Here is a 23199-nt window from a genome sequence, read left to right as displayed (position 1 = left end):
GATCGGATCTTCAGTGCTCTATCTTCACTGCGACGGCGAGATTCACGAGCGACGCACAACGCTGGGAGTCGCGGTGCCATGCACCGCCTGATCTGTCACCGTTGTTACTGACCAAGGTCCTGTGATCGCATCTGATACGATTTCTAGCCCCTTGACGACCACCAATGTACACAGTGTTCACCCCTTGATGCCCATTCCAAACTGATGAGGAGACTGATCGCATCAATTAAAGTCTGATGTTCGCGGCAAGGCCTCTCGAGCACTTGAAGACTGATCTCCTGTGAGAGCGTGTCCGTTCAAGTCGTTGTTGTACCATCCAGACCCCCGAAGGGCCCTGAGCTACCGGACCAACGGACGATGGGATCTAAGATGAGCGTCGAGTCCGCTGTCGACGCTGTAGTCCGAAGTGAGACCAACCAAATAGCTCAGCTGCTCATTGCTCATGCATGTTCCTCAGTCATATCGATTCTCATTGGCATACTCCTCCTATTACTCTTGCCTGTCTATCTCCTACCGACCTCCTTCTCGGGTATCCCTCTCGAGCAATGTCCTCGTCCGCCGAGTCTCTCGGTCATCGTAGCCACCTCGGTTCTGATGGCACACAATGCAGGTGTATCTCTCATGGGATCTGCCCAATTTACGTCTGGATCCCTTTTCTGCGGCATTGACACTGTCCTGTGAGCCACCGATTGGGCTGTCCATGCTCAAATTATAGGCACAGCTTGTTGTTCACTGTAGTCACAGCCCATCTGCCTGCGATTGCTGCGGTGAGTGTCGGTTCCGGTACCGTTTGAGAGGTACTCAATCAGCCTTCAGGTCGCCGTCCTACTGCGGCCCGGATATCACGAAGACAATAGACATTTCTCACTCGCGATCATGATAGTTGTGATCCTCCTTCCATACCTATACTCCACCCTCCCCAACTTGCCGACTATAGCCAAAGTAGCCAGAGGCGACACGTCTTTCGGCATCTGGTGGGGCGCATACTGTATGGAGAGGGAGCCGTGGTGGAGGATAGGCGAGTCGCAAGACTTCCAGAGCTTGAACCGTACTGATGCGACAACAGTGCGAGCTATCTCTTTGATGATCCCCGCATTGATCACCTTCGTCCTCTGTGTCATTATGATCCTATCACTTTGGTCATGCCACGGTGACCCGTCTCCAAGAGTCCGAGTTAGGAGAATGGAATGCCTACAAGTGGCCTACTGGTTCCTCTGTGCTCTAGGCCTGTTGGTATATTCAGTATTCGAACAGACCAACGGTTGGAACTTTGACTGGAGCCCAAGAGTGGCAGAAAGTAATGGATGCTATCGGTCATTAAATTGACGCTGATTGTATCAACGCCACAGATGCCATTGGACCGATCGTGTGGCTCGCATTCGCAAGCAATGCCAACATCTGGCGGGCATACTCTCACTGGCTTCGTCTCAGGCGTCCGCCAAAGCCCGAGTGTCTTCTAATTGACGACATCGAGACTGCCTCCTTCTCCAAATGGCTCTCACCTGGTTCGGGCCGACTAGCCACATCGGTGCACTCCAGTCGAAGCAGCTTCTACATTCCACCGCCACATCCACAGCCCCATTTACGGGCTGAACAACGTCGAACCTGGAGTCCATTCAGCAGAAAGCCATCCAGCAGGGTGGCCAGAAGTCGAGGGATCCACGATTCGGAGACGAAGCGGCAGCAATCTCTACAAGCCGATGAAAAGCTACAGCAGAACCCTTTCGTTGGAAGCAGTGTGCCTCGCTCTCCGCCTTTCGCCTTTTCTGAGGAGGTGTCGGATCAGGACGAGCTCTCTCCACAAGCCTTGTCGCCAACGATCAATTTCACGGGCGAAAGGGAACCTTCGGGTAATCTCCATGAACTGTCAAGACTGCCACCTCCATCGCAAGCCACGCTCAAGGACCCTATCAAGAAGCGAGTCTCCTCGCCATCCATCTTGTCATACAACCTTCCTCGTCCATATCTGAGAGGCCGCCGGGCGGGCCTAGTCAACCGTCCCCCAAATATCGAGACCGGGCATCCTAGGTCGACCAGCCCTGCTCCTCTATCGTCCGGTCTATCTTCTTCTTTTCACCTGCATATACCAAAGACTGCCTATACTCGACCAAGGTCCGCGGGCTCGACTGGCTTCTCAGCGGTGTCCCTGTACTCAACATGTTCATCCACGACGCCACAAGTTGATACAGAGACACCTGAGGAACAATTATACAAGGTTCCAGCGTCTCCTCCAGGCTCGGAATTGGTCGTCGGCAAGCTCTACGATCGGAATGCTATGCGAATTTGGCGCCAGAAACGAGCGAGAATTTGAGATTGCCGGTGTGCCGTGTATATGTTCTTCCAGCACCGAGGCTAGTATCTCTGAGACCTCATGCGCTTGGGTGGCTGTGATTGAGGAATGATGATCGCGATCGCATGCTGTTTGTACAACGTCTGGTGATATGCACAAAACGAAGGGACATTTCAGAACCATGGCTGCCATCCAATGAAGATCTTGGCGAGATTTTCCGTACTCCGAGCCTCTTGTATGAGTTCGTTTACTCTATATTCTATGCTAATGTCATCACGTAGTTTCTGTCGTATCTTGGCGAGGATGCGATCGGCTCGTTCCAAAGCTGAAGCAGAGTAAGTGATGTTGACTCGCCCTCCACCTTGAGCCCTTTGCATCTTGTCAGGGTCCGCATCCCTAAAGTTCGATTAGTATACGGGATATACGGTGTGCGTCTCACCAGGCATAGAGCGGATCATGCTTGAATACCTCGAGGACCGTCATGATGAGAGCTGAGGATCCGCGCAGAACCCGAAGTGTCTGCTCAGAGCATCGTCGGAACGTCCCATCCACGCCGGTGATCCCGAAACCGTCGACCATGTCATTCGTCAAACGGAAGGGTACTTTTTCCGGTATACGTAGCCTCTGACCCTGCGGAACGTCAGACACAACGCGACATCCACCATCCGCCTTCGCTTACGTCTTCGAACACGATACCAAAATCAATATGAACCAATTCGCCAGTGACTTGATCTATGAGAATATTCGAACAATGTCGATCACCAATTCCAAGCATCCATCCGATAATAGACGTCACGGCGGCGCTCCTCGTGTAGTTCAGCCGCATAGTAAACCACGCGAGTGGATCACGGTGCTTCTCGGTGAAAAAGTAGCGCATGACTGGATGAAACCCTTGAAGCATCTCGGTGAACTTGGCTGGTAGTTTCGACCACGTCTTTTCGTTCTCCTGTAACGGCTTGAGTACTCGACGGAAGTCATCTGCTGGGATATCCTTGGTGATCTGTCCGTATCTGGGAAGAGTTAGCGGTCGGAGACATAGCGGACAGACCTATGATGCGCTGGCTTCAACCAATCTCCAATACCGACACTATCTCCCACGAACTCCATGATCCCGGTACTGCGTGCCAGAGGGATCACCACGTAGGTTCGGAAGCGCAGGCTTCGCTCTCGTGTCTTGCGATCGCGAGAGAGCAGAGCATTTGACATCTCAAAGACCTGCTCCATGACCGCATCCTGTCTAACCTCGTCCTCTCCTTTATACTGGAACTGTCAGCCGTGTATGGGTTGATCACCGCTTACGAGCTGGAAGTGGGAGACAGACCGAGAGTCATATGCCGCCATCTTCTTGGGCCTATGCAGACCTCCTAATATTTGATATTGAGTCCGAAAGCGTACGAAGGTCGGGATGCCTGCATACTGGCAAGTGGCATCGATGGTCGGTGGCGATGTGGGAATCGGAATGTCCAAGTTCACCAGCTTCGCGAGTGGGAAATTAGGAGGCAAATTGAGCCTGCCACCCACAGCCGCATTCTCCTCCTCCTTCGTGTGTAAAAGACACCACTGAATTGCCCGATCGGCAAAAGCTTTCATTTGCCTGACAGCAGTCTTAGCAATCGAGACCTCGCCATTATTCAGCTCCGACAAGATAGCAGCGGCAGCTGGTGCCCTCCCCTCTGCGCCTCCGTCAGATACTCGTCGATTCTTCGCCGGAAGTGCGAAGCCTTCAGCAAGAGTGATGATTTGGTATAGAATGTGATATGGATGCTCTCGACTGAGTCTCAGCATTAATGCGGAGAGAAGCGTATTGAAGTTGTCGATGACTTTCGGCCGATCGAGACGAGCCGCTAGTTGAGGGCCGAGGAAGATGAACTTGTGGGAGGGAACACGTCTCAGAGACTCTGCGAAGGCCTTGCTTATCTCCTGGTCCCGGTCATGTTCCAGCCACAGGGACAGCATTTGGGTTGTGAGGTCATCGTGGCGATCGGAAAGGGTAAGTGAGCGAGCGTACATTTGCAAGGCAATCTTGACGTAGAGATTTCGGGCATCGATGAGCTCTTGCATGGTTTCTTCGTCCTCCTTGATCTCTCTCTCGATCCGTTCAACTGCGTCGGATTTGGAATTCGAACTGGGTTTTGATTTTTTCGACGTCATGGTTGCAGATGTCGAGGATTGCAGCTCGGCTCCTTTGCGCCCTATGTACATGGACAGCTGTTCGAGTTCTGGGGCTCGTGACAAGATCCGCTGATGGGAGTCGGCGAAGGCTGCAAAGTCGTGACAGATCTGTCCTTGATCATCTGCTGTCATGTTGTGCACCTCAGCGAGCAGCCTGGCCTCGTCAAACATCGACCTTATTTCGTCAGGTGTGCGGTATTTGGCGACCGAGGTCCATTGCGCCTGATTACAGCGTCAATGTCAAAAACGTAATTTTAACGTACTAAACGGCCGGTCAGTGTTGCACGCTGAATGCCTGAGATCCCTTCAACGTTCAGTCTCTGCTCCAGGTGCTGAATGCTCAAAGCATGCTCCTTTTGCGCCCAAAGCACTTGCCCAAATTCGTCCTCCAGCAGGTCTGTGCGATGATCTCCCTCGACGAGCCTCGCGGCGGTGACGGCATTATTCGCAGCTTGAATGTCGCCATTTTCTCGAGCCATTCGGCTTTGATGCAGGAGGCAGCTTCTGTCGATCGAGCGCAAAACATCCAGTCTGGTGGTGGTGATGTCTCCGATAACATTATGCTTCTCGCGGTCTTCGCCTCCTACGATCATCGATCGACGGACTGCCAGTAAGCGCTGTGTCAGAGAGAATCTGTCGCTCATTAGCTCCCGATATGCGCTTAGCTGGCCAAACTCACGAGAAAGACGAATCTAGAGATTTTAGATCGTTGATGATGGAGGCATCTTCGACTGTACCATCTAGAACGCTCTGCACCCTAGATGAGAGCCACTGACGGATTTCGCGGAGGCACAGAAGATCTTCAACGGCCTTCTGCACCTGGGTAATGCGTTGTGGCCCCAAGCCTGGCAAGCGCCGGGACTCCGCGACGATGGCTTTGGTAACCAAAAGTACAGCCGTCTGCAAGTCCCGCGATCGATGCACTGCCCTCAGTGCGGAGTAAAGAAGCACATGAGAAGAGGTCGTTGACGCAGATGGCGTGGGCAGATCCCAATCACCAATCCGCCACGCCAGGTCGAACATCAATGAATCTGAGCTAGCATCGTCCAACGCGTTTTTATCTCGAAGACTGGCGATCAGGAGCGCCGAGATACGATTCAGACCCAAGCGGTGCAAGTCCTTGCTGGCGGCGAGAATAGGAGCGCAAGACGATTCCTTCGTTTGCGCCTCGATGTCCGCGCCATGGAGACCAAACGCTCGCCAATGATCGCCCTCATGGATCAGTCGACGATTAAGGGCCGAGGCCACATCGCGCGTCTTGACAGCGTAGAACCCATCCGGGTCTTCGAGATTGCTGTAGGCTTCGTACATAATCTGGGTTGATCAGCTCAGGACGGTCAACCGGGCTCACTCTTTGAACCCGAGGGTCATACATATTGACAGCCAGATTGGCACCCTCTCCAGACGTCATGAGTTCGAGAAACATCATCGCTGTTGCATATGCCTGACCGCTGATTGAAGCTTCGGACAGCAGGAGATTGTCGATATCTAACCAGGATTCGAAGATCATTTCATTCAGTCGGCCGTTAGAGCTTGGAGGACGATGCTCTCGAAGATGAAGAACGATACTGATGACAACCTGAGTGATCTCCTCGTCGGTAGAAGGGCTCTCTAACATTGCAGAGAAAAGGCTAGAGAGAACCTCACGAGGATTGCTGCCAATCCGCGCGCCGTTATAGGGGTCCAGAAGGATAGCATGTACCATATGAGGCAGAATCGTCCTTGCTATCGTTGGATTCTGCATGAGATAAGGTCTGATTGCCTGGTAGAACTCGGCACAGAATTGCACACTGGAAGCGATGGCGACAGAAAGCTTTGAGATCCAAGCGACAGGTTCTTGTGCCAGCTGGAGCCATGCCCAAATATCGGCGAGATCAACGATCGGGGTCTTTGGCCCTACCTCCGAGAACCCTGGATCCGAGGCGAAGAGCTTCACATATTCAGCAGATCCCTGAAGATGCCCGGCTTGGATCATAGGCGCCACGTATGATCCAATAGAGCGCAAAGCGTCGATAGCGGCAAAACGTAGTGTGTGATCCACGTGCGAGGCAAGTTTGACGAGCGCTTTGACGACGGCAGCGCGAACTGGCATAGACGCATCCGGTTTGACTATCTTTGAGGTCGACTTCGTTTGACTAGGAGCAAAAGGCTTCACCTGCCGCTGATCATTGAGTGAAGGAGGATGTATTTCACCTTTGATGAGATGCAGAAGGTCAAGGAAAGCGTGTACTCCATCCTCGGGGGCCTCGGGCCCTAGAGCGTCTTTCAGGGTCCAGAAGGTGTCGTGCTGCACCTTGTCAAGGTTTCGGGTTTGAGCAGTCAGCTCGCACTCCTGGCGCATCGCCGATGTCAGAGGATGTATCAGTTCCGAGCGGTGGGCAGCGTCCGCTTCCGGGATCTGGCCAATAATGGAATCGAAAGCGGGAGGCATGTCTGAATCATTTCCCGCTCGTAGTTCCGATTTCCAGACAATACGTGCGTCCTGATATGCGGTGCGTATGTTGTCACACTCTGTCCACACAGGAGACTGATCCAGCAGCCAAATCTTCAGCGCATCCGCAACCGGAATCATGCTATCACTGCCTTCGGAGAGGATAGCATAAGCCGCACCAAGGCGTCTGAAAATGGCGAGCAGTGATATGGTTGGTATAGTGACGTTACGGACCGACTTGAAGCCCCATTTGAGCATAGAGAGAGCGGCTCTGGCCAAGTCTGGCATCAGCAGCAGCTGTGTAGTTTCCAGCAGAATTGTCTCCAATATCACAGGATTGGTACATTGGTCTGAGTGGAGAGCGAGGAGTAGAGCAATAGCTTGAACCCGTCGAAACTGCTCAGATACGAGGAATGCCTCATGTATGTCGCGAAACAGTCGATTTAAGGTCAGGAAGACGGCTTTGGAGCTATCGACGGTTACTTGCAGCTTGAGAAAGTCTATGCCTGCTAGTACATCCTGGATAGAGGAGCAAGGAGGGAGGTTGGACAGTTCGTCGGGCGGAGTTGCAGCGTCTTGAACAATATCCGAGAAGACAGTTGCGACAACATCGTTTCGTTCGCCGAGTACCTCGAGCATCCAGTTTGTCGAAGAGCTCTCCAACAACCGGAGGATGTGGCCGAGAATTTCCTCTGCAATTGGAGCGAGGGTTTTTGTCAGAGCCGAGGCCGTCAAACCGGGGAGATGTTGCAGCCGCTTGAATGCATCCCTCGGGTGGAATTCGTCCTCAGACGTCAGGCCACTGTACCTGTCAGTGAGAGCTCTGGCGATGATAGAGCCAAGATAGCGAATTGTTGCGGACTCAGTCGACATCTCTGCAGCACTGCATATTCTGTCGTATGATGCTCTGGGCCCTCCCGCGGAGGGGTGCTTCGAAGCTTTCTCCTGAATTGCGGCGAGTACGATCATTGCCGCGGATGAATCCAGCAGCGCCAGAGCGTATGCTTGCTCTGACTCGAATCCGCACAATAGAGAGGGTACCAGTAGTGGGTCCTGCTTGGAGGAGATCTGACTCGACACGATCAAAGGCGCATGGGCGAGATACAGAGGAGATATTCCAGCCAATCCGAGCCGCTTGGCTGCTTCTGCGAGTCCGAGGTGAAGGTGAACATTGTACGCGTCGGTTGAGGAGGGTATCTCGTAAAGATGATAGATTGCGGCGGCTCTCAATTGTGTGCTGGCCACGCAACAATTGAGCTTCCAGAGGAGATCCGTGATGAACGAGTCCCAGTGTTTGGGCTCCCTAGGCAAAGTGTTCACAGTCTCGTGGTAGAAAGGTGAATGCTGAGATGCGGGTATGCTGGAAAGGTACAGCAAACCGGCGGTCGAGGTTGCTCCTCGGAACCGGACTCGCAGGTCCTTGTCGACCAGGGAAGTGGCGATAACATCAGTAGGACCTGACGGATCATCGACATCCATGTCTTGCGTCCTCTGCGATTTGTGCCAAGCCTCCATATCGGGGTCATAGTCCAGATACTCGTCAATAAACAAGACAACGGACAGACGGGCCCGCCAAGAGACAATCTCATTTGTCATGCTTTTTCGGACCAGACTTCGGGATAGAAAAGTGGCTCGAGATCCAATCTCCCCATCATTGGCTTGATCACTGATCCAAAGAGGCGCTGTGACGCCGAGAAAGGTTGCTATCAGCCGTATCATCCCTTCGTCCTGAGAATAAGCATAAGAGTTCATCATCTCCTCCAGACTCTCCAACATAAGATCAAATGCTGAGACCGAAAGCCTGAGACTGCCAGCCTTGATCTGACGGCAGATAGACATTCCGATAGTCACCAGAGTCTCGCCTTCCGCGGTGAGGAAGGTATTCACCAGCTGAGCATCCCGAATGGATGGCTGCGAGGAAGAGAGGAGTAAGCCCTCGATGCGGAAGGCTACAAGGAGATCGATGAATTCCGGTTTCGTGCGACGGTACTCGGTCATCTCCCTCGAGTGAGGCATTAGATCGGTCTCTGTCGTGCGGATTTCGCCAAAATCGTCATCCTCTTCGTCGTTCTGCAGGAGATGGACAGCATTCTCCGAGGTAGATGTATCCAAATTCTTCCTCGACAGGACCACAAGAGCAGCTGATGTTAAGCTCTTCATTGCCGCCGCGAGCTAGAGACGGTTAGCATTGTATTGAAAGCCTTTAACACTTGCCTCTTGTGACCTCCAGATTGCCTTCTGCAGAGTGATAGAGGGAGCAGTTCCTGGGTTTTTGGCATCGACCCAATTCTGGAACAGGTCTATTCGAATTCCACAACTCACGTCGGGCCTGAGCATGACTGGCCATACGGATTCGGCTTGACCGGCGAGGGGCAAGATGTATCTCAGGCCACTCCAAAGGGAGGCTGAGGACGATACATTGTACGCTGTTGACTGAAGAAGATGTGCCAGCCTGGTAAGTGCCTCCGATGCGTTGTCCAAACAAGCGGCATCTGATCTGACACCATTAAGGATAAGCAAAGATTGAAAAGCGATGGCTGTGAGCAGGATGTCTATCCCTTTCTTGACCTTATCTGGGGATATTATCGGTCCTGACTCTTTGAGATCCAAACTTGATTTGGTTGTTGAGGCCAACTCGCTGAGCACACGCTCGACCTGCTGAGCGAGAATCTGCGCCGCGGCTCGAGCTGTTTGACCCATTGAGTGCATCTCATCTTCATGGTGCACGAGATCCTGAATCTCCCCCGGTGCGGCTTCAAGGTCGGACGCTCTTACTGGCGGGATCGCCCCTCTCAATCCAAAAGCTCTGATGGGCTGAGTGTCATACTCGGCGATAAGTCGGCTGACTACCGCACATTCTGGCAAATAATCCAATGTCAGTGGGGCCGGCATAGGATGCGATTCCAACCCGCAGACATCGCTGATAACACTCAACAAGTCTGAGGGTGTATGCTGATTGAGCCTCGATCTGCCAAGGAAAGAATCGACGATGGTCCATTTGCCGATCCAGGTCATGAGTTTGCCTTCCATGCCCACTGAATACAGTCTGACATCGTTGCGGATATCGGCAAGAGCCAGTCGCATGAAAGCACAGACTGAATCGGCGGGTATCAAAGGCCCTTGTATATCGACACTGCGCATGAGATCCTCCACATCGTCAATAGTGCTTGCCTGAGGGACAAGCCGTGAAGAGAGGATTGTACACCCAAGATGACTGGCCGATCGGGCGTGAACACCGAAAGCCTTCCTCACAGAGTGCGCCCATGCCCTCTTCCACAGATCTGTCTCCACTTGCCCAAAAGGGGGCAAAGTTGGCAGAGAGCGCTTCTCGTGCTGGTTTGTGGCTAATTGCGCCAGCGTGAGAAAAGCCCAGTCTTGTATGGCGATGTCTTCATCGTCCAACAGGGACAAGAGCAGCTCAGAAAGCCTTTCTTGAATATCATGAGGCAGTTGCTGCCAGTGTTGATCGACGAGGAAGAAACACACTTGCAGATGGTGGAGGCGGCCTCGTTGGGTACCCGTTTCGCAACCGCGAAGCAAGACCTGCAGGGGATCTGATCTCTTTTGCCGTTTAAGGGGCTTTTCATCGCCTTCTGCGTCTCGATGCGATGTCAATGAGGATGGCGAACAAGTAGCGACCTGAATTTTTGTCAGGGACGTATCTGAGGACCAACTGACTTTGAAATATACATGTGCGTAGAACTGAAGAGATGTCCACGCCATCGCGGCATCGTGCGTGAATCCTAGTCCAGCCTACGTATATCAATACGAGAATCGCACATCGCCTTTGACTTACGGTTATGGAATCTGTCTCAAAAGGCTTGAGGGCCACAGAGATAGGCAACAGACGCAGCCGAATACTATGTAGGTCTAGCACCCCAATTCCCCATCTTGCACCGGCTTCTCGTGGTAAATGATCTACGATAACTTGATACAAAGGTAGAAATGATGAGTCCGTGATCCAGTGTTCATCAGATGCTCCACCAGTAGTTGATTCGCAGAAATTAAGGAAGAATCGCAAGGCAATCAAAGCTTGCTCGCGGATGGCGCGGCTTCCTGTTTCCCATAGACCTGCTAACTGCGGGAGGAGAATCCTCCCCGCCATAACAAAATCATGACGACAGTTGAGCTCGAGGGTCTCCAGAATCATGTTGAGCGATCGCAGGATATTCAGCTCAACAGATTCGTTTGTCCGACGTTGTGACAGGAATCTGTGTATCTTCTCGCAAATCCTATAACCCAAAGACGCTTGGTGATGATATACCAGATCATTCGCAGCTGGCAGAGCCGGGATGAGAGGTGCGGCGGGACTGGACATCAGAGTGGGTATCAATGTGGCAAGTTCGACGCTTGAAGCTTGGACTTTGGCGATACCACCAGAGCCGTGACCAACGAGACCGTCTTTCGAATCGATTTCGTCACCTATGTCCTCTTCCTCAAGTCTGCTCGTCTCGTCCCATTCATCCTCCAGCGTTACTGTATCCCCCAAAACGTCCGACCAGCAGATGCTCATCAGCAAGCGCCATCCTGTCTCATCCAGATTAGCCAAGTGAGGTGGATAGCGCAACAGGCATCTGAGGGCTTTAGCGTAGTCTAAAGACGCAGGCTTGAAGATCCGCGACGCGTGAACAAGCAGGTGTACCATGTGCGTGAATAAGGCCATGAATGGTTTTCCTGACAACAAATGAACTGAGCGTTCTGTCATCCATCGTACCAGTGAGATGGCGTCGGCTAGACGTTTCTCCGCTGGACAGTCAGCTTTGCGAACCAGTGAAGCTTCTTGATTTACCTTGAGCTGTAGCACTGCGTAGGAAGACCCGTTTCTCCATTATCACGGTCTGGAACAGGCATTGAAAGAGCGCTACCCATCCAGCTCCGCCGTCTCTACGAGCAGATTCTTGGAAGACTCGAAGATTCTCTCGATCTGAGAAGATCCCTCGTATCCTTGTGTGTCCATCTGCACGTTCCTTGACTTTGTCTGAGCCATACAACTTGAGTGCCCCCTGCAGCCCGCTAACTGCAGGCACGGACATGACGATAATGAACGCAGCGTGTTCATGAGTGAGAAGACGACATATGTAATGTCTTAGCCATCCACGTGCGGTTCGAAGGATGGGAGCCGACAACCGACTCGTACTAGGTTGCTGTGATGTCTGGCGGCTACCTCGAGGTCCTTCATGAGGATCTAGAGTCGCATGTAGAGAAGCTACATTTCGACCTCCGAAATTGCGGTTCAAAATACCGGTCACCCGGTCACCTTTTGTTCACCTTCCAACCCATGGAGACAGTCTTGCGGATCGGTTCAAACCGATCATTTGGTGCAGCAATCAGTCAATGGAGGGTTCTGACACTGACGATGGTACACAAAGGAAGGTTTCAACTTGACGATGGAGGACTGAGAGTGTGGTTTCGCCGCTGACCCACCAGCACTTACATTCAACCTAGCTATCTCTAACATCTTCAGCTCGCATGACCATGTCTGCTCATTCTTCCCATCAGATCCTGCGCCGTATGGTGCCTCTTATTTGTCAAGCCCTTACGAAGTCTTCAGAGGACGAGCAGGTGTGGCTCGAGGGCCTTCGCCTTCTTTGCGATCCCAAGCTTCGAACAGCAATGTCGCTCACCTCCTCCATTTGGCTTCCTCTATTGCTCAAAGGCCTGGAGCCCTCTAAACCAAGCAACGTTATCCGAATCGCTTTGAAACTCCTGAACAGTCTTACAGAGACAGTGCAGCCCCTGAAGAGCTGTCTCGTGAAGCCTTTGAAGGCGTTGGCCAAGGATGGCCAGCTGTCCGAGTCGGAGGAGCTGATCTCTGCGGTCGAGAGGCTGGGACTAGTGATATTAGATATGCAAGAACGACAGATAGGACGTACTGGAGTGTGTGGACCTTCGAAGCGAATGCTGACCTGTCAGTCCACAGCGGGATCTACAGCACCAACCCCTCTTCCCCCCGTTACACCAGCAGTGGGAGCCCCTAATGTCCCTCGAGATCACCCACTCATCGCCGAGATATTGGCAAGAAACCTACAGGTAAAGACGCGATCAGTGCAGTACGCCTGGACACACACTCTTATGACTTCACCACACGATAATCCCTCCGTGTGGCTACATCAGCTTTATCAGGCTACCTTGGAGGCCAGTGCTGTACCCGAGATCTTGATCACTGCAAAGGTATGAGGAGACGCTGGATAAGGCTGACGGCTGAAGCTGGGACCACTCGTTCACGGCGAAGTATTCCAGACGGCATTTTATATGTGCTATGCCCAGATAGAGAATGACCCGTTCAAGGTAAGTCCTCTAGGCGTATTATGACTGAAACTCAGGATGTCGTCGATACCACTCTGGTATCTCTTCTGTCCGATCCAGTACAGACGCAAGAGATCGCTTGTGTCTTTCTCGACCTGGTAGCCTTCTTTGACAAGGAACGGAAACCTCTACCTCAAGCCATACTGGACGCGGCCAAAGGTAGCGCTTTGAAAGGATTTGGCGGAGACCTCGAAAATCCTCTGCCCGCAATCTGCGTGTAGGTACCTGTATAAATCCGCACAACGTTTGACGAATCATAGATGGTATGCGGAACAGCAGGCCGAGGGAGATCTGTCGAGTGAAAACATTGCTAATCTCGTCGAGGCTAATATACGGTGAGCTACTCAGCTGGAAAAGGTACCCATTGTCTAACGTGATCGCCCAGGATCGGTTCTTCAGGTGACTTTGTCCTTTGTCTGGCTTCACTAAAATCACTTAGGCTACGACTCAGCCTGGTCGTCGCTCCTATGGAGGCGTGATGAATACGGCGAGCAGCCCAAGCCATTTTGGATCACTCAGCTCAGTCATTGGCAGACCGCGTTGGATGAGCAGGACCGCATCGATGGGACGTCTGACGCCGTCAGCTCATTCGACTCCTTCAATACCCGCCTCATTTGCCGTAAGTCCCTAGTGCGGGCGTGACTGACGACCCAGATCACGCTCTAGGCCAATTCGAAAAAGGCTACAATCTTGCTCAGCGACTCTTCGAAGGCTTGACTGACTCCCAGAGGAGAAGAGTCTCCCATTGGGCATGCGCAGCTGCGTGGCACATGGTAAGATCTCGAGACAGAGCCCTCTTGATACGTCTCAGGGGGATTATGAGGCGATGGCCGATTTCAATGCCTTCCATCCAAAGGGAACATCCAAGTCGCTGTATAAAGCGATTATAGACGTCCATCATGGCCAGTACGCTTCCGCATTTCACCATATCTCCAAAAGTCAGTCTCTTTCGTATGACGAGCTACAGGCACAGCTTGAAGTAGGACCGCAAATCGCGATTAAAACACTTGCGAAAACGGAATGCCTCGTTGAATTGCAAGAAGTCATACAATACAAGTCGCAACCAGGCATCCAAAAACATCTGCAAAGTGTGTGGAAAAATCGTTTCAAGAGGAGCCATGCCGAAGCCAACACTTGGCTCAAGCGATTACAGATCTGGAAGATGGCCTGTCCTCCTACCGAGATCGGTTTGCAAAGATGCTATCTTGACGCAGCGAAATTGTGCGAGAGTAGTGGCATGCACGAAGCGGCTCAAAAGCTTCTGGAATGGGTCAAGCCCGAAACCCATCCACCGGTGAGGGGATGCCAATATCCTTCATGCTAATAATACGTTAGGGATGCAAGGTACAATACACCCAGATGCGCTTCGAGTGGGTGCCCGGACTCGTCAATACTGATAAATACCTTAGCTGGAAAGAGGCGGCAGAGAAACAGGACCTGACCAGAATGAAAGACATTGTCAGTCGACTGCACAACCATACGGCCCGCTACCTCGAGTCGGTTGCAATAAATCGTGAAGAATTGGAAAGCGAAGGCCTGGGTCTCAGACCGCTCGCATCGGTCCAGGACGTTGACGCTTCCATTCGAAACATATTGGCCAGGCGCTACTACCGGCTCGCGCAATGGACAGAGCTCAGCCAAGGTGGCTTTTGGCTGACTGTAAGGCGTTCAAGAGCAGAATATGAGGCTGACAGACAGGATCCCACATCTGAGGTGTACAATTACTATTCCTTGGCGTACAAATTGGACGACTTGTGGTTCAATGGTGCCTACTCCTTGGCCCAAGCAGCCATGAACATCTTTGAGACTGGTTCGCATTCACAGAAGGATAGAATAGCAATAAATAGTTATGGTGAGCCTTCATTGCACTTACTTGCCGACCTAATTTTAAGTCGTCCCCGCCATTCGTGGCTTGTTCCAAGCTGTGCGGTCTCGCGAGACACCTGAGAAGATGATCAAAGCACTCCTCCGTCTCGTCACACTTTGGTTCCGATATGGCGAATCAGAATCGGTATTGGCAGAGGTTCAGCATCAGCTGTCTGCCACAGCAATCTCAGCTTGGCTCATGGCCATTCCCCAACTGATCGCTCGGCTGGGCACTCTGCATCCGGAGCTGCAGGCTCTCCTCATCGATCTTCTCAAAGACATAGCGAGACAATTCCCCCACGCTGCTATCTGGCCGCTCTTGACTGCGAGTCAGACCCAGAAGGTCGAGCATGAACGGGCAGCTCGGATGATCATGGATCATATCTGTCAAATGCAGGATGGCACTACACTGGTCAATCAAGCTGAGCTCGTTGGCCGCGAACTCATCAGGACATCAATCTCGTGGATGGAAAAGTGAGAAGTTCATTTCAAGCCTTGCTAATGGAACACAGGTGGCGGAATCTCATTGATCGGTCCTTGCCCCGACAGGATCTGATGGAAATCGCCTGGCACGAAGTGCCTCAAGCCTGGGAAGCCGAGATACAGAGACTTGCAGTGAGCTGTCCACCAAGTGGCAATCCGCTCAATCATTCAGGAGCCAGAGACACCAGATGAGGAGCATTTCGTGCAGTCTTTCGGGCCGCAATTACATTCGATTTACAAGGTCCTTCTGAAATACCAGCAGACGAAACAGCTGTCGCTTGTCAATACCGCCTATAGCGATCTGTAAAAGGTATGCTTTCTTAACAGTAGAGAGCTATGGCCATTTGCTGATATTGACAATAAGCTATACGGCGAGCTTGATGCGCAAGTCAACCAGTGGAGACAGCCGGGGTCCAAGTTGCAGCTTGCGAGCACGGCTCCGAGGCTACTTGCCATCCGGGAATGTATCCTGACAGTACCAGGTGAGTACTCGAGTTGAGTCGATTCTGAGATCAGGGCAATATGATCCCAATGTCAATCTCGATGATCAAGCATTCATTGAGGCGTTTATGCCGGTGGTCGATGTACTGGCCACCAAACAAATTCCTCGAAAGCTCATTATCACTTCGCTGAGAAAAGATTATACTTTCCTATTGAAGGGTGAGCCGGAGCGTGAGGAGTGCTGATTTTGCAGGCAATGAGGATCTTCGTGGCGACGAACGGATCATGCAGCTATTCACGCTCATCAATACTCTGCTCAACCACAACTCGGAGGCCTTTGGACGAAATCTTCATCTGCTTCCCTATGAAGTCATCCCACTCTCGCCGTCAGCTGGGCTGGTCTCATGGGTCGAAAACACTCAACAGTGAGTCAACCTGCGGGTTCGTTGCCCACGCGAACAGGTTGCAAGCGATCATCCTGTCGAACAGAGAGAAGTGCAAGGCGAGCAATCTGTCCAACAAGGAGCTCGCTTCAATCTTAGGAGTGAGAGAACGGAGGTTGCTGTGCTCTGACACCTGTCAGTATGATCCTGAGAATTTTGACACCAAGCATGACCGACCAAAGCTGGACCCTCCGGCCGAAATGGATCGATACGACAAGTTGCCGCTGCCGACCAAGGTTGAGAGGCTGAAGGCAGCACTGTCTCACTCCAAGCAGAGTGAGTCGCGTAAGTGGCTTTCACTGACAGTTGCAGCCGATCTCAAGGAGGTACTCTGGTCACGCAGTCCCTCTGCAGAGATCTGGATTCACCGTAGAACCAACTTTGCCCGTACGATTGGCATCGGAAGTGAGTTTCAAGCTCAGGCCAATTCTGATGAGACAGGTTTCGTCGGCTATGTCATCGGGCTTGGTGACAGACATGGCTCCAATATCCTCGTCAATCAATTGACTTGGGGCGCGCTTCATATCGACTTTGGAGATGTAAGTGTCTGGTCCGACGAAGCTCACACCTTTAGCTCTTCGGCGTGGCTCAAGAGCGTTCATTCCTGCCAGAGAAAGTCCCCTTCCGTCTCACAAGGATGATGACGAATGCTATGGAGCTTGCCTGCTCCCAAGGGCACGTCGTTCCAGGGTCAAGGGGCTCCTTCAAACAAGCATCGACCATCTGTATGGGTGTCCTGAGAGAAAGCCGCAGTACCTTGCTTGCCATGCTCGAGGCATTTCTGTACGATCCGCTCCTATCGTGGACGGTGAGTCATCTTCATGACTCGGTGTTGACTGCGCCAGGTCAATGCAATGCCATCAGAGCAGATCACAGGTAAGCTCTATGATGCAACTCGGCTGAGCTCGCAGATGCCAATCATTCTGGTTTCCGACCTGCTCAGAGCCGGAAACCTACGACCCACGCGGTGCCCCAGAGTGTGGCGCCTGTCATGGGCTATGTAGGAAGTAATGAAGACATATACAATCACATCGACAACTCGCTCATTTCGATGTACCTGGACACGGACAGCTACATGGCCAAAGCATCCACAGGAATCACCAACTCGAAAGCTTTGCATGTCAGTCAGCCTGCTGGCACCATAAAGCTTACTGACTGCCGGACTTAGGTATTGACGCAGATTGAACGCAAACTCGCTGGATATGGACCTGACAAAGACCACAAAGACACCATCTTGTCTGTTAAGCATCAGGTCCAGGGATTGATCGAAGAGGCCACGAGTGTAGAGAATTTGGCCCAAGGTATGGCTTTCTCGTACGGGACCTCTCTCGCTGACCCTTACAGGCTACGTTCTGGGATGGCTGCCTTATTGGTAGATGCATGAACGTCATTGGGTCAAGCTGTATGTAGCTGAGCAGAGGGCGGCGGGAAGTCTCCTGGCTCATGTAATTGTATACATTGGTCGCACTCCAGACCTGAAACCTGACGAATCTCTGCCACATTTGCGCTTGCCATCCTAAAATCGTCGACGCAATTCCAGTTCTGGCTGTGATTTCATTCCTATCCTAGCACGTCCATTGCCGGATCGCGTCAAGCGTACAACATTCGGTGGAGGGTGCGGACCTCGAACCGAGCAGAGGATGGCTCGACAAATGGTAGACCTCGAGGATGAGCTGTCCCGAATTTGGGCGTTAGTTGGAGAGCTGTCAGGTGCGGTTGGTCTTGTGAGACTTATTGTGTCGCTGACAACGCCATTCAGAGCAATTGTCCAACAACCGAGCGCTTGTCACTCAACTCACCACCCGTTCTGACAACGTTAAAGGTCAAGCAGCGCATGTCGGAACAGGCTTCCCGTTACGTCGATTCAATCTCGACATCGCTGATGGTATGTGACCGTAGAAATGACGTTGATTGCCCTACAGAGGAGTTCCAATCCGAGCTCGAAAAGTTTGCGTCCCATCTGATCCTCGAGAACCAACAGCTGCAACATGAGAATAAACAGGTCAACAATCTGCTCAAGGAGTATGAGATGACCCTCGAAACGGTCATGGGCAAATTCAGAGGTGTAGCTGTGAGCGAACCATGAGAAGAGCAGGCGTGCTGATTCTATAGCACGCTTCTCAACAACACGACCTATCACTTCATTCCTACTACAGCTCTCTTCTTCAGAGTCTTCAGACAGCCCACTCTTCCGCTCAACTGCACGATGACACTTCCCTCTCGCTCCTACTCGCACGTTTGTCCACACTCCTTCGCTCTGCGCTCCGGTCCATGGGCGGTGAAGAGGCGGACAGCGCGGCCGAGGCATTGCTGTCGCTACGTATTCACAACGGCTCTATCATATCGTCATCGGATGACAGTCCGCCGCCGTCAGCATCATCTTCGAGCGGACAGAAAGCATCCAGTTCGAGAATATTTGGTCGCAGTCGCATAACGCCATTTGCTGGCTTCCAACCAGGATCGACAGGAGGCTATGCTGGAACAGATGGTCAGAAAGACTGGGCGATGGAGCGAGAGATGGAAATTCAGCGGCTGGAAGAGGAGAATAGAGCATTGAGAGAGATGCTGGCCATCTCAGAAGAGTCATCAGCAAGTGCAGCTGTGGAAGAAGATCTCGAGTTGGAGGAGAAAGCATTCGAGCCGAAGGATATCTCTCGGAAGAGTTCATTGACTGTGGAAGAGCTGGAAGCAAGCGCGGAGCAGGAGGCCGCGGAATTGGAAGAGAGACAAAGAGCGGTGGAAGCTGGCGAGCTGGAGCCCGAAGAATCAAGGCGTCTGATATCTAACGAAGCTGAGACTGGGCCAGGCACAGGACTAGGAGGAGGCGGTGGTCTGAGAGATGGTCAACAGCGGCCCGTCCTCACCCAAAGTATATTGGGTTTCACGGCCGACATGATTCCACCAGAAGAGGCCATAGATGATCGACCAGAGGCTCCGGAGACTGAGTAGAGTTGCGAACACATCTGCATATAACGATTTTGGATGACTTCTCAAGTAGACTGTGTATATCTATATCATGTATTCATCATCGAGTATTCTCAAAAACGCGTCGAATGCTCCTAGCAGTTGACTTTATTACGACCGCGTTCCATCTCTCCGGCTTCTACGCCTGAGGATGAAGGTGAAGGGTGAAGAGGAGAATGGGCTCGAGCAGCGTCATCCTCTGCCCTCTGAGATTACGAATGCCTTCAATCCCTCTCACACTCGGCGGCTGCTCGTCATTCTAGCTTTCCCATTGATCCTTCTGCTGGGGGCACCCATATGGTGGTACACGACCTCAATAGAGCGATTGCCTCTGCCGAGGGAGCGCATAGCTGCTCTAGAGTCAGCAATAGTAAGCTCTCTACCTCTTCGTCATGTCATACGCTGACAATGCGACAGCCCGTTGACTCTAGATCCAACATTGTCTTCACGGCAGATAATGAAGCTTTCCCCGCTCCAGCGGCTGGCCGTCCGAAGCACTCTTCGAAGGACATCCTCCTGCATCTAGCAGAAGAGGTGACAAAAAGCGTAGACGGACTTCTTGGACAAGCTGGTCCCGCAACGAGGAGAAGGAGACATTGGGACCTATTAGTCGGGCAGGGGAAAAGTGAGTAAGAATCCGCTTGGTGCATCGTTGATCAAATAAAGGCAGTCGCTCCCCACTTCGAGTACACATCAAAGTGTCCAATAGGGCTAACACGAGCTTCCCTCTGCGCCCATATGTCCAGGCTGCAGAGGTGGGGAGTTTTGGCGACAACCCCAGACCAGGGACACTTGTGGTTCCTGTTCATCCCTCTCAAGTCGGCGATCGACATCTACCGAGTATGCTACTTGGAATTGAACATCCACTGACAAAGATCCAGTCCACTACAAGATGGCCATCAGTGATGCTCTCGTTGCCCTGCTACCACCTTATAGAACGCCGCCTACCGTTCCCCTCCGAGCCTTGAAATACGCTCCGAACATTACGCTCAGTTTTGTTGTTTTGAATGAGGATTCGACCGAGGGCAGCTTTGTCCAAAGCTGGGACATCTCGAGCGCCATCAACGGTGGGTTTCTCGGTCTGTCCGCTGTTCTAACCGTGCAAGACCATATCCTACCTCATTTGGAACCTCTCAAGGATATTTTCAAGTTTGACATTGAATCACAGATATTGTACCACGCACCCCTGACATTCGAGCCTCATTTGGGTGCCCATTCCGCCGACACCCATCCTTCCGTTGGTGGTGTGATGCCAGATGAGGAAGGTATTGTAGACCTGGCGACTGTCCGCAATGAGGACATCCATAATCCCTACTGGTACATTGGGGAAGAGGAGATGAAGATCTTCATTAATTCAGAATCCTGGAGCCTCGGTGAGAGACTGATTTCGAGAGCCAAGCTGACAGATGACCCAGACTCGGGGAGTACAAACAACCCAGTGTTGCGCATGCTGCTATACGTTCCGAATGTGAAACACCGACCGATGCGAACCTCTGTCTCAGGTCAGCAGAACCGCAATCGAGCTATCATAACCTCATCGCAGATGCTCGATCCTTTCTCATTCCTCAATATGGAGCTGTAGTGCTTCTCAATCCCCCCTCGTCCACATTCACCAATCTTCATTTGCCTCTGGCTGCGCTACACGCCCCTTTTCATCTGTTCACGCAACACCTCTACTCCTTGCTCGACCTTCCGTCGATACCCTCAGGCATTGCGCCAAGTCCACCATCGTCACACCTCGTACCAGAGCGGCCCTTTGCGCAGCCGCTCACCCCATGGCAAGTGGAGCACATAATGCGCGTCAGAGCGAGAGAGAATTCTCTGGAAGCGAGGCGGACGCTTTCCGGGATCTCCAGACTTGTCAGTAAAATCAAGGAAATGAAAGTCGGCAAGGGTGTCCGCGACAAGGTTCAGGGAGCTGTCGAAAGACTGGAGAAAGTGGGTCGTGATTGTTTCTGTCATTCTTTTCTGACCCATCGCTCCCAGATGGACAAAACGCGAGACACACGACAGGCTTTCATCTTGTCTCGAGACGCAGCTGCGCTTGCCAGCCAAGCCTTCTTTGATCCATCGATGATGGGGCTGTTGTATTTCGTAGGTTTCCATGCCCTCACGTCCGCTGAAATCGTCTAGCCTGATGAGCACAAGTTCGCCGTGTACACCCCTCTGTTCGCTCCTATTGCCGTTCCTATGATCGTCGCGATCCTTCGGGAGCTCCTAGCCTGGAGAAAGAGGCGGAAGACACAGAAGAGTCAGAAGGAGGCTCCAGCTGTCTCGACGAGTCTCAATTCAGAGATGCCTGAAGATAGCATGGATGACCAGAACTCCAAGAACGTCAACGATCAAGAGAGTGCCTCGATCTTCGAGAGATCCCAGGGCGATCGAGAAAGCCGTCAAAGCAGTGCGCCGGCAGATGACCGCTCAGATATAGATGATGGAGTGGAGTCTGTCCTTCTGATCTCAGAGGTCGGTCACCGCTCGCGAGGCGGACACAACCTTCGCTCCCGGGCCTCGCTTCATTCTCCATCGTCAAGATGACATGTATGCAAGATGTATTCACGATTCCCTCAATATGTGGTGTAACCTGGACGAGTGTCAGGGTCTTGTTGGTAGTGCTTTGCTCACCCCCATCCATTACCAGATCATGACCAGTCATAAAGGTTGATGCGTGATCCGACATCATCAAAGCTACCATTTGCCCCTCCTCAGAAGCTTTGGCGAATCTGTCCACTGGTGTCATGGACTTCCACGTTTGAACCCAGGCTGAAGCTTCGCCTGAAGGCGGATTGGCGATCATATCTGTCGATACGTATCCTGGTGAGATGGTGTTGACTGTGATTCCATACCGAGCCCATTCGCCCGCAAGACTCTAGCAGTGACAGGTGAGCACTTTGGTTCAGAAGGAACGTAGATACAGGACATACCCTTGCGGCCATCGTCAATCCTCCTTTCGAAGCGTTGTATGCCATCTGTCGCTGGGGTGTCATATTGACAATCCCACTGATACTAGATACGAAAAGAATCTTCTTCTTTAGATTGATTGTGTCGAGCTTCCCTACTTGGTGATCTGATTGTACTGTCGCTGGTAGACCTAGCCAGTGTCGGGTGAACGCTCGAGCGAGATATACAGGAGCAAAGAGATTTATCTTCATGATATGTTCGAGCTCCTCTGATAGTTCTGGTCAGCTGTATTGCATCCTTCTTAACTCACCATCGGTCATATCGATCGTATCTCTCCACAAGCTAACCCCTGTGATCATTCATCAGCCGTGCTCTCTATGTTCCTTACGGGACATATGCTATCCACCTGCATTCGCAATGACGAAGTCTACCTCGCCGATCTCTTTGCTTATTCTTTCCACCATTTCATTCACTTGAGTACTGTCCTCCGCTCTGCACCGATACACATGAATCTTCACGCCGTATTTGGCACCTAGAGTTTGAGCGAGCTCTGTGGGATCCGTAGAAGTATATGTAATGATGACATTGGCCCCGGCTACTCGGAATATAGCACCTCAGCCAGACGAGTCCTGTATGGTTAAGACGTCCACTCACCCCCTGCAAGGGCTTCTGTGATACCTAGACCGATACCTCGTCCACCGCCGGTAACGATGGCTGTTTTGGATCTGAAATCGATGGATATCATTGCAGCTCAGGGAAGTCCGATGAGCTGGGAGTGAGGAATGCTCCCAAACGATGTTCAATACCGCTCAGGTTAGCTTCTATGTAATCTCGATCTACGATCAATTCATTCCCTTTGACATTTCGCCAGATCATTACACCGAGCGCATGCTCGCCAATTA

General features: G+C 52.1%; 7 protein-coding genes across 7 annotated transcripts; 5 read left to right on the top strand and 2 right to left on the bottom strand.

Annotated features, from left to right (window-relative positions):
• Positions 1-241: 241 nt before the first annotated feature.
• On the top strand, positions 242-779 carry BD324DRAFT_326286 (hypothetical protein). Its single transcript, XM_022012491.1, has 2 exons — positions 242-406; positions 458-779. The coding sequence occupies exons 1-2, from the start codon at positions 358-360 to the stop codon at positions 679-681; spliced, it is 273 nt and encodes a 90-aa protein (XP_021873205.1). The 5' UTR covers positions 242-357; the 3' UTR covers positions 682-779.
• On the top strand, positions 773-2387 carry BD324DRAFT_326236 (hypothetical protein). Its single transcript, XM_022012490.1, has 3 exons — positions 773-1018; positions 1067-1297; positions 1350-2387. Exons 1-3 carry the CDS (start codon positions 877-879, stop codon positions 2309-2311), a joined length of 1335 nt encoding a protein of 444 aa, XP_021873204.1. The 5' UTR covers positions 773-876; the 3' UTR covers positions 2312-2387.
• On the bottom strand, positions 2090-12089 carry BD324DRAFT_619326 (hypothetical protein). The gene is made up of 12 exons (XM_022015162.1): positions 11683-12089; positions 10690-11639; positions 10572-10646; positions 9108-10532; positions 5814-9065; positions 5142-5776; positions 4726-5095; positions 3590-4684; positions 3339-3550; positions 2970-3300; positions 2730-2920; positions 2090-2686 (listed from the first exon to the last, which is right to left on the bottom strand). The coding sequence occupies exons 1-12, from the start codon at positions 11924-11926 to the stop codon at positions 2464-2466; spliced, it is 9003 nt and encodes a 3000-aa protein (XP_021873203.1). The 5' UTR covers positions 11927-12089; the 3' UTR covers positions 2090-2463.
• A 702-nt stretch (positions 12090-12791) lies between these two features.
• Positions 12792-17808, top strand: BD324DRAFT_577344 (hypothetical protein; the record flags this gene model as incomplete). The annotated part of the gene is made up of 24 exons (XM_022013252.1): positions 12792-13064; positions 13217-13416; positions 13460-13534; positions 13585-13589; positions 13639-13818; positions 13854-13972; positions 14011-14493; positions 14535-14569; positions 14609-14858; positions 14898-15051; positions 15092-15539; positions 15578-15680; positions 15721-15851; positions 15879-16030; positions 16065-16208; positions 16243-16414; positions 16452-16533; positions 16573-16708; positions 16745-16837; positions 16874-16971; positions 17007-17308; positions 17441-17552; positions 17601-17733; positions 17777-17808. 24 exons carry the CDS (start codon positions 12792-12794, stop codon positions 17806-17808), a joined length of 3912 nt encoding a protein of 1303 aa, XP_021873202.1.
• Positions 17612-19471, top strand: BD324DRAFT_325942 (hypothetical protein). The gene is made up of 5 exons (XM_022012489.1): positions 17612-17733; positions 17777-18142; positions 18192-18317; positions 18355-18503; positions 18545-19471. The coding sequence occupies exons 2-5, from the start codon at positions 18073-18075 to the stop codon at positions 19379-19381; spliced, it is 1182 nt and encodes a 393-aa protein (XP_021873201.1). The 5' UTR covers positions 17612-17733; positions 17777-18072; the 3' UTR covers positions 19382-19471.
• BD324DRAFT_619292 (phosphatidylinositol-glycan biosynthesis class S protein) lies at positions 19462-21960 on the top strand. Its single transcript, XM_022015161.1, has 9 exons — positions 19462-19766; positions 19814-20021; positions 20063-20236; positions 20278-20463; positions 20503-20769; positions 20812-20898; positions 20940-21334; positions 21383-21490; positions 21530-21960. The coding sequence occupies exons 1-9, from the start codon at positions 19548-19550 to the stop codon at positions 21932-21934; spliced, it is 2049 nt and encodes a 682-aa protein (XP_021873200.1). The 5' UTR covers positions 19462-19547; the 3' UTR covers positions 21935-21960.
• BD324DRAFT_619289 (hypothetical protein) lies at positions 21961-23141 on the bottom strand (the record flags this gene model as incomplete). Its single annotated transcript, XM_022015160.1, has 6 exons — positions 22952-23141; positions 22704-22892; positions 22608-22646; positions 22321-22565; positions 22022-22265; positions 21961-21980 (listed from the first exon to the last, which is right to left on the bottom strand). The coding sequence occupies exons 1-6, from the start codon at positions 23040-23042 to the stop codon at positions 21964-21966; spliced, it is 825 nt and encodes a 274-aa protein (XP_021873199.1). The 5' UTR covers positions 23043-23141.
• Between the last annotated feature and the right edge of the window lie 58 nt (positions 23142-23199).

Source organism: Kockovaella imperatae, assembly GCF_002102565.1.
Source record: "Kockovaella imperatae strain NRRL Y-17943 chromosome Unknown BD324scaffold_3, whole genome shotgun sequence".
NCBI lineage: Eukaryota > Fungi > Basidiomycota > Tremellomycetes > Tremellales > Cuniculitremaceae > Kockovaella > Kockovaella imperatae.
Note: the sequence above shows the minus strand (reverse complement) of the source record. Positions and strands in the feature narration are given on the sequence as shown.